The sequence below is a fragment of the Magnolia sinica genome, chromosome 3, assembly GCF_029962835.1.
Source record: "Magnolia sinica isolate HGM2019 chromosome 3, MsV1, whole genome shotgun sequence".
NCBI classification, from domain to species: Eukaryota; Viridiplantae; Streptophyta; class Magnoliopsida; order Magnoliales; family Magnoliaceae; genus Magnolia; species Magnolia sinica.
The window spans coordinates 6,361,594-6,372,536 of record NC_080575.1 but is presented as its reverse complement, the minus strand read 5'-3'; the positions used below and the strand labels follow the sequence as shown (position 1 = coordinate 6,372,536).

Genomic DNA, 10,943 nt, shown 5'->3' with positions numbered 1-10,943 from the left:
ATTTCTGAATTGAAAAATTACCATGAATGAGATTTATTGCTATGGTGTTGTCCACCTGAAATTTTAATCTACCTCATTTATGGGATATACTATTAAAATGATGTGTAAAAATGGATGGAGGGTGTGGATAGAACACAGAGATCATGGTGAGGCCCACAGAGCATCTACCACTAGCCACCTAGCTATTGGCAATGTCATTAGCCAAATCACGTTCATTGTATTATGTTTGATGCTTGGATGTTTTAATGCAGATAGTTAGATTTGAAAAAAAATATATTCCATTTTGAGTTGTGATTTAGCTCCTGCATACTAGCTGCACCTGACCTAACTCGGTCAACTCGACCTGACTCAGTACTTGTGACCGGGTTAGACCTGGACTCAGATCTGGTCAGGCATGCTGGATTCATTACTGAGTCAGGTTGAGTTCGGGTCATGCATGTTAATATATCTTTTTTTATATGAATTTTATTGCAATTATTTTTATTTTTATTTAAGGATCATTTAAAACTTTAAAATATATTTTATTTCTTTCTTTAAATATAATCTGTTTTTTTTTCCTATTTCAAATAAAGGGATTAAGGACGTGATCATGGATTGGATAAGGAAGTGTGACGTTCTTTTTTCATATTTTGGCAACATAGTGACTATCATATGTTCTACGACAAACTTATGGGCGGGGATTCCATTTTCATGCAGCTTAGCCATAGGAGCATTGATGTGGAAGTGTTGTTCATAGCATGTACGGAGAGAGATAGGTTGAGATTCTCCTGCACTAGTAGTTATTGAACACTTGTTAGACCCCAGCACAGATTTAGGCACTAGCACAAACACCACCACATGTACTTGTATGAGTACAGTGACGGGTTCAGGCCCCAACAAGGACGAACATATCGTTGGCATTAATGTGCAAGCCACAACATGAGGGTTGAAGACATCAATGTTAATGACCCGTACTTTGGTTAGGAGTAGATATGATAACTTTTTGGTATAATATACCAATGGTTTTGAGATTTTTTTGTTACTTTTTGTAGTATACAGGTGGTTTTAAGATTTTCTTTTTACTTTTTGGTGTAGCATACCGGTGGTTTTGAGATTTTCTTTTTAAAAACTTATTTTAAAAGTAATTTATTAGCTAAAAACTACTTATTTTAAAAGTAATTTACTAGCTAAAAACTACTTATTAAAAGTAATTTATTAGCTAAAAACTACTTTTTCAAAGTAGCTAAAAACTACTTTTTAAAAGTAATTTATTAGCTACAAACTACTTATTAAAAGTAATTTATTAGCTAAAAATTACTTATTTTAAAAGTAATTTATTAGCTAAAAACTACTTATTTAAAAAGTAATTTATTAGCTAAAAACTACTTATTAAAATAAGTTTTTTTTTTAAGTCCTTCCATAAAAAAATACAAGAAAATCTCAAAACCACCAGTATATTACAAAACTACCTATACTACACCAAAAAGTAATAATATCTACTCCTAACCATAATCCAGATCATTGACATTGATGTCTTCAGCCCTCATGTTGTGGCTTACACATTAATGTCAATGATATGTTCATCCTTATTAAGGCCTGTGCTGGGGTTTGGACCTGTGGTTGTACCCATGCGAGTACCTGTTTTGATGTCTGTGCTAGTGTTTGGATCTATGTTGGGGTCTGGCAAGTGTTCAATGACTACCGGTGCAAGAGAATCTCGAGTTATCTCTCTACGTACACGCTGTGTACAACACTTCCACATCAATGCTCCTATGGCTAAGTTGCATGAAAATGGAATCCCCACCCATAAGTTTGTCGAAGAACATATGATAGTCACTATGTTGCCAAAATATGAAAAAAGAACATCACTTTTCCTAATCTAATCTATGGCTACATCCTTAATCCCTGTATTTGAAATTTAAAAAAAAAAAAAACATATTATATTTAAATAAAGAAATAAAATATATTTTAAAGTTCTAAATGACCCCTATTTTTTTCTTTAACTGCAATAAAATTCATATAAAAAAAGATATATTAACATGCCTGACCCGAACACGACCTGACTTAGTAATGAGTCTAGCATGCCTGACCCAATCTGAGTCCAGGTCTAGCTTGAACAAATCCAGACCGAGTCTAACCCGATCATTAGTATCGAGTCGAGTCGAGTAGACCGAGTTGGGTTGGGTGCAGCTGGTATCCAAGAGCTGAAATCCCAACTCAAAATGGATTATTTTTTTTTTTTGCAAATCTAACTATTTGCATTAAAACATCCAAGCATAAGGCAGAATACAATGGACGGGGTTTGGTTAATGACCAGGTGGCTAGTGGTAGATGCTTGGTGGGCCTCACCATGATCTATGTATTCTATCCACACCCTCCATCCATTTTTACACCATTTTAATAATATATCCCATAAATGAGGTAGATCAAAATCTGAAGTGGACAACACCATGGGAAAACGGTAGTAATTGAAAGTCTATCATTAAAAACTTCCTATGGCCTAGTGTAATGTTTATTTGACATGCAACATTTGGATTAGATCATACAGACTAGGATGAAATCAAAAAACAAATATCATCTTGATCCAAAACTTTTATAGCCCCAAGAAGTTTTTAATGGTGAGAGCTCAATCAACAGTGTGGTCCACTTGAGATTTTTATCTACCTTACTTTTGGTTTCATACCATAAAATTATGTGGCCCACTTGAGATTTTTATCTACCTCATTTTAGGTTCATACCATAAAATTATATGGAAAAATGAATGGAAGACACGTGCATCATTTTGGCTAGCATAAAAGCTTTGAAGACTATGAATCTTGTGCTATGTAGCATGTAGCTTACACTATGTAGCATAGCTTAGCCTTAACATTACATAGCTCATGAAAATAACTTAAGCGACGTGTAGCCTGTGCTACATAATAATTTGCATGCGTTACACGCTACACAGTACATGGATCCTATTAGATGTTATTTTTTCACTTCAACATTAAAATCGATTATTGTTTTCAATGATTTGTTAATTTTTCTATTTTCAATAAAAATTAGTTTATATTTTCAATGCTTATAGTAAAAGTCTTACAAGTAACACTATTAAATCAGTTTTGTTGCACATATTTATCTTTATACTTAATCATTACGCTTTCCTATTACTTTAGGTTATACTTGGTTACACCAAATATCATGAAATTTTGTCAAATTTTCATTACTAATAAGTCTAATTTACTGTAGAATATCATGAAATTATGCAACCTTCATTAAAAATCTAAAAGTAGTGTGTAGCTTATGCTAAGCTACACACTATGTAGCTTACGCCTCATGCTTCAAAGGGGAGAATGCTACGCCGCTATTCGCTATTATTTTTTTTTCCAAGAAATTTTGTTATATCATTAATAAGCAATCTTTACAACCCTTCGGGCAGGTTCCCACAAAAAACAAAGGAACCACGCCTATCATAAACTGACCGACCTTGTAGACGGACCCCCACCCAAGGGATAGGACTCGATGGGCTATACAAACCCCTGAACACCCTGGCAAGGACCCGAAAAAAAAACTAGACATGGAGAATACCCAGCCCCGCCCGATCGAGTACCAAATTGCCTCTAATCCTCCTGGGTAACTCCAAAGAAGATCGGTAAAAAGAATTGGCGCAACCTTCGGAAGCCATCCTGGCTAGTGCATCAGCTACAGAGTTGCCTTCATGGAAAATGTGCGTAAAGACACTGGCAGAATGTTTATAAAAGGGCTGCAATTGAGCCTTCTCAGTGGGTTCAAGGTTGATAGGAACAGTGCCCAATTACTTATCTTTAGTTCACAAGCGATACTATAGTTTTTGCAATGCATATCCAAATATGGTGCACATGCTCAGTATGGTGATCACTCGCTATGAAGTCGTATCTGGCTTGAAGGTAAACTTGGCTCAGGGTGAATTGTTGGGGATTAAAATGGAAGAGGAGGAGATGAATATCCTCTTTACGTACCTAAGCTTGCCTTTGTGTATTGGGAAACCTCTAAAGCATTTTTAGGAGAAACTAGTGGAAAGGGTGGAGAGGAAGCTATCTTGCTAGAAAGATAGATATTTATTTTAGGGGTGTAGTATAGTGCTAATCAAGGCAACCCTATCCAATATGCATCTCTACTTTATGTCCCTTTTCAAATGTCCGAACAAGTGTTGAACTACATGGAGAAAATTAGGAAGGACTTTTTAAGGCAAAGGTCGGAAGACAAGAATAAGTTTCACCTTTTGTCTTGGGAGGAGGCGTGGAAGCCATATAATGAATGGTGGGCTATCATAGAAGCTTTGGAGACTGAATCTTAAATGGGGAGCTAGCAAGAAATCATCACCTCATATTTTGAATCGCCAACTGATGTTGCTAGGAAGCGCATGCACCCTTAAAATTGAATCCTACCAAGGATTGTGAAGTTGTACGTGAGATCAGGTTTCTACAAAAGTATTTATGGTCAAGATTAATATAACTTAGGGTTTGGATTACTTGTTTTTAGGGTTTTGATGTAGAACTTAGGGTTTTATCCTAGAGTTTAGTCCTAGACTTAGATTCTAGAATGTATATTTGTTGCATTTTGAATTTCTTGTATATTTGTTGCATTTTGAATTTCTTGTACCTGATAAACAAGCAGTCATATTTAAAGAGAAGTAAATGCATCCAGTATACAAGTAATACATGAGACAAGCAGAAGTTAACACCTTGAAGAGCATGGTTAAGAGGTTGTGACTGTATGATTGCTCCTCCTGCGGAAACACCATATCAGGCAAGGAACAACTGCAAGCTTTTCCAAAACATCAAATGATGTAAAACTGAGTTCAAAAATTCCCCAATTGTAAATAGATTTGCATACACATTTGTTGAACCTTTGTTTCAGTTATATGAAAAATTCTCATTTCCATTAGCAGAAGTCACATAGATACTCCGTCCAATTCATCAATGTTTTCTGAAATTAGAAGGAAGAAATATATATAATAATAAAAAAAATCAACGAGCATGAGAAAGATAAATCTCATTCGTATGTTGGGCAACAACAGTTGGGCAACCATCTTCTTTCGTTTAAATTGCATCTGTGCCTAACAATGATATAAGAGTGTAAGTGGGTATAATAAATCATACATCAATGAAAGAAAAAAAGAAAAAAGAAAGAAATAAAGTGAAATTACCGGATTAAAATCAAATCCATCACCATGACAGGATAGACACTTCATACATTTCATTACTACGAAGCCACCACAATCATCCCTACTTATACAAAACAGATAAGGGTGAATACCTATTAATTAAGAATCAATTCATATAACAAAAAAGTGATAAAAAGGACTTGCAAATTTTGTTGTTGTGGCCATTCATGTACCAAGCCTGTGGAAGCACACTTTTATTGTTTGCAACATTAAAGAGAAAGTATCATCCCCACCATCTGTCCATGCATGCAGACAAATGAATCTTGTGAAATTTAAAAAAATAAAAAAAAAAAAAATAAAAAAAAAATAAAAAAAAATCATTCTATTCATTCAAGCTATAGAAGTTACAAAGTTCAAAAAGCAACAGTAAGTATTTAATCCAAGGCAATTGATTTCAAATTGCACCGTGCATTTGAGAAGAAAGTTAACATAATAAGAATGTGGGTTGCCACTCTCTCAAAGTGAGTGATCCACAATTTTAAGAGAATCCAATGTAATAATGTACTTTTAAACAGTAAGTGGAAACATCTTTTATTGCTTACTGGCAGAGCCACAAAAGAAAGCTAGAGTACTAAAACCAAATGACAAGAAATGTAACCTGAATCACATAACCAAAAGAAAGCTAGAGTTCGAAAACCAAAAGAAAAATGGTCATTAACCAATGCAGATAAGCAACCACAGAAACAATAATATTAGCACCTGGCATGCTATTAACAATGCTGAAGTAGAACTGAGAAACTTTATTCTGGCATTCCACAAGAGAGTTATGTGATGCATTAGGATCATGGAACCTTTGAACAGGAAAACAAGTAAATATACCTGAAGGGCAGCTATATCATCAATTGATAGGAGTGCCAGAACCTGCACAAAGAGAGATTACAATGGGTTTATGTTGTTCTGCAAATCACAAGATTTAAATAATTCGGGGGCTTCAAAAGACAGGGCTGCATGGAGGACACTAATCTTGGAAAGCACAAGAGAATTTGAGCCTCACTTTTTCAATATTTTCCATCATAACTCCTTTAACTTCTGAAACCTGAGCACCTTTGCAAGCTTGCTGATCTCCTCTGGATGGTCCACACAATACTGTATATGCTCTTTCATTTTGGACCTGAAATGTTAAGGGTGATATCATAATGCAATAATGATATCAACATAAATCTCATATTTTCTGTGTTTGGTCAAAAGCAAAAAGCAAAAAGCAAAAAGAATTACCCAAACTCCTTGTTGAGGCTGTTAGCAACAGCAGTGGCAGCTCTTCCTCCTCCGTATTTCTTGTTGAAATCATCCTTAACCCGCTCCAGGAAGGCAATGGGAATTTTTCTGCCAACTGACTCAACTGCAACTAAACAGTAGGCTGCAACATCCAACAAGAAAAACAGCCCACATGATTTTTCTACTCTAAGCAATATTGTCCCAATAGATCATGTGGGGAAACTTAAAGAGAGTGCAAAAACAGTATGAGCTGGATGTAGAGGTTTTATCTATTTCTTTAGAAGGTTTTTCTTTTTCCTTTTTTCCTTTTTATCATTTGGGTTGGATGGTTTCTCTATTTTATTTAATAATTTAAAGGTTTTGGTTATAGAGAGGTACGTACATAGCTGTTAAATGACTTTTTTAAAAAAAAGGAAAAATGCTATTTCCATTCATATGAAGAAAATTACATGGCTGATTATGTGTTTCGGGTTGCCGACGGGTACAAAAAGATCCCTGGGGCAACCTATCAAGCTGTTAAATGACTGAACTTCCAGCCATTCAGTAAGCCAGCATCTGTGTTGTAACTGAGATTCTTGCTAATGATACAAAGGAAAATGTGACAGGGGGAGCTCGATGCTGGCATTCAAACGTGTTTAATAATGCAATAAACAACTTCATACCATGCATCAATGTCATGGGTGGCTCCATATGACAGCTTCTATATTGGGACTTAGTTCCCACACACGATGAAAAACATGTCAAAGATCAGGCCATTCACTAGGCAGCAAACATCATTAACATGCCTTACAGGCAAACGGTGAGCTACCGTTGTCACAGCTATCAAATGGACCGCATCAAGTCGAATCAACAAGTCTTCCTATGTTGGTGCAAGAACAAGGTTTCCTAAAGACAGCTCAAAATCTCAACAATAAACATGCCTTTTCTTTTAAAGTTGCAAAGGAACATTCACTATTTTAGAATTAATGGATCAATGGTTAAGTGGTATCTCTATCGGAGATGCATCGACATGATTACCTTCTAAGCAAACAAATGAAGTGGCAATTAAAGTAGCAATGACATGAGAAATCACCCACGTGATGAATGATCTCTAGAGTCAAGCTGAATGTGACTTTATTGATCTGGCAACACCACATCACCATGAACAACCTCAGAACTTAGGGAAAAAAAAGTCACAAGCGAACAAAAGAAAAAGCACTAAAATATATGCTGAAAGTTCCAAACACAATCCATAAACTTAAAAGAAGATGGGCCTGTAATCAAAAGCTCCAATTTTGGTCACAGACACAAGCTCAACCAACATAATGTCATCACAAATGTGAATTTGTCTATGGGCATCAACATCAAGCAAATTCTGCATTGAAACAGATCATGAGAAGTATTCCTGTCACAAATTAAATCTTAATATTCTGGTATCCCTTGATAATAATATGAAAAGGAGAGTACATTCTACTCATGAAAGAGCCCAAACTAGAAACTAAAGCATCTAAGATTAGAAAAGATCAATAATCCAGGCATTTGCATCCCCATATTAGTTAAGAAAGGGATATTACTAACTTGTAGATATCCCATATGGCATGATTGTCTGAAAAGCATGCACCACTCACTGACCTATGACCAATAGTTCCCGCTTACTATCAGTTCTAAAGTCAAACAAGTAGAAGGGCAAATATCAGCCTGCCACTTATCTAGTAAATACCGGACTCCGCCTGCAAGATATCAAGAAACCATTTGGTAAAACTCAGTAACATTTAATGTATGAAGATTACTCGTGATGATTTTTTTTTCAATGTTTCAATTCCATTTTGTCTAGTAGGCTAAAAATATTCAATAAGTGTTTTTCCAGGTTCAGCTAATAAAAAAAGAAAAGGGAAGAAGTCGGAAGACAAAAGTAGTTAATTGTCCTGCATCAGACATGTAACAAACATTGCTATAAACATTGACCAGAAATAGATTCAATTTCAATGCTCTAGCATTTAAATAGAATAAATCAATCTGTAAAGAAAGTGTAAAGAAACCAATGAAAGGCCAAATATTTCTTGACTCTCACACCAAGTTCGCTAACTTTTATTTTGTAAATATGTCTTACAAATGAACCCGTGTGAAGTAAATGTGTCATCAGTTATATGTGGTAACTTGTAATTAGAATGCATTGGAATCCATGAATTTTGCAGCTACTGCTCTCCGTTCTCTAAAGGATCAATGGAAAAACACACCTCGAAGTTGGGGAAAGTCAAATGATCCTTGTGGTCTTTGTCGGGATCTATTTACATCTCTCGACTATGTCTTTTATCCTCTTTCTGTTACTTCAATATGATACTCTTCAACCTTGCTTGGAGATCTTCACATATGATTTTGTACACTCTCTGCCTATTTAAGGTAGATTGTCCTCCAAGGCAGAGGATATTGCATTGCTGCTACAAGAAGAGAAGAAAATTGAATCTAAGCAAAAGAAGAATGGAAAATGGTGTGGATATCACTGCTATGGACCAGCTACATTAACGTGCCAAGCGTGTAAACCATGTGAGCATATCCCACACTCTGTAATTGTGTGATGTAATGTTTAAACATGTCCACTCATGCACAAGAAGACATGATGATGTAGAAATTCAACAGAATTGAGCCATGAACCATAATATGCTGGCAGCATACACCTCTGGTCTATGATGTAATTTAACCATATTAAAGTATACACTTCAAGTAGATATTAAAAAGCATAAACCACAAAATAGAATAAGCAACTCAAATACAAGTGACAGAAACCTTACTGAGTTTTGAGATTTGGCATATGTTAAAGGGTTGAAGGGATCGACCTCTTAACTGATTGTTCTTCAAGGTCCTGCATGGTAACATCACAAACAAATGACCCCACCATGGTGATCACTCGAACAAAAATATTTGGTCAATCAAATCATCAAATGGGCTTCATATGATTTTGGATGTTTTTGAGCATTACATAACATTGCAAACATTATTTCCTATGGCGTGGCACACTTTTTGTTAAGATCTGCCAGAATTTTCATTCATCAAATTTTGGATTCATATTTTGGACAGCTTGGATGTCACACACCTACTTTGCTTGTAGGCACCTCTAAGTCAGGAGGCCAATGGTCAATATTCTCTACTAAAGTGTGGTCCACCTATAATGGGTTGGTTTGGATGTTTGTAAAACCCCAAGTTGTAAACAATTTATATGGGGAAAAAGGTCTAAAGTCGTCCCACAGTGGTTACACCTAATAAGCAGTATTTTAACTCCCATGTAAGTATTCCATACCATCTTTTTTCTTTTCAAATTTATAACCAATCAAACCATTAGATAGGCTACACGTGATGTTTCCACAGGCAGCGTTTCCACTAGGCTACATAAACATTTAAAAAAAAGAAAAGAAAAATCCAATCAAACCATTAGATAGGCTACACGTGATGTTTTCAGTAGTATATAATGTTTTCCGACAGCAGCACCTGCCTTATGATTGGATCTACAAGAGCTATACCTATTGGACGGTTTGGATTTCATAAACATACCACGTGGGCAATAATTCTCAACTCCACTTCTTGAAGAAAAATAATGGAGGACATTTTGGTAATTTCAACCTTTAAAAAAACCAACAAAAATTTTCTAAAAATCCAAAAAAAAAAAAACCCCTTACTTCCTCTCCTCAAGAAAATAATCCTTGAAGAGCTGACGACGAGGTTGCGCTGGCCCATTCAGAGGAAGATCTTTCCGAACAAGGGGCGAGATCTAACAGGTTTCGATGGTTGAGATCATCGCCGACCTGGAGCCAATTGTCGACGAGAATGGAGAGTGGGCCCAGTGGGAGCTTGAATCGCTTCCTACGCTGCTTTGATACAATAGTGGCGACGATAATGGAGAAGAAGAGGGCGAAAAGGGCCATCTGCAAGAGAAAGAGATCCATGGCTGAGAATGAGCGGCTGAGAGAGAGAGAGAGAGAGAGAGAGGGGGGGGGGTGGGATAGGGGCCGAGAGAGGGAAGGGATAGCGAGGGGGGACTTTTGTACTTGGGGCGTATGTTGTATACTTATCTGACGTTTGGCGGCGCTATGATACAAAAACATGTTTAAAAAGCGTCGGTGATGCCCTGTATTGTTGTAGTGAACCATCGACCACACACACACACTCTCTCTCTTTCTTCCTCTGATTCCCTCTCCCTAGTCTTCCACAAGGCCTGAAATGGACCAGACCCACGCCGAACTCGGACCGAACTCGACCCTGTTTGAATTCATGACTCGCCAGTGAGTCAGAACCTCATCTGGACTCGGTAAGTGTGGATCGACCAGCAACTCTACCACTGATTCCCTTCTTTCTTCTTCTTCTTTGATTTATGACAGTCCAGATGCACCTGGACTCGACCTAGACGCACCCCAAACTCACCAGACCCGGTCCGACTGGGCCCCCAACTCAAGCAACGTCTTGGTGCAGCTCGAGTTCGGGTCTTGCACCCGACTTCTGTCTTCTCTCCCACTCTCTTTCTTTCTTTTTTTTTTCTTCTTTCTCTCTCTGCTGTTCATCCCTATCGAGTCCACCCAACTCAGCCTCCACTTTA

General features: G+C 36.8%; 1 protein-coding gene across 1 annotated transcript; it reads right to left on the bottom strand.

The window, feature by feature from the left end:
* Positions 1–5,459: 5,459 nt before the first annotated feature.
* On the bottom strand, positions 5,460–7,057 carry LOC131238727 (vesicle-associated membrane protein 722-like). The gene is made up of 4 exons (XM_058236335.1): positions 7,042–7,057; positions 6,380–6,521; positions 6,209–6,275; positions 5,460–6,025 (listed from the first exon to the last, which is right to left on the bottom strand). The coding sequence occupies exons 1-4, from the start codon at positions 7,055–7,057 to the stop codon at positions 5,819–5,821; spliced, it is 432 nt and encodes a 143-aa protein (XP_058092318.1). The 3' UTR covers positions 5,460–5,818.
* Between the last annotated feature and the right edge of the window lie 3,886 nt (positions 7,058–10,943).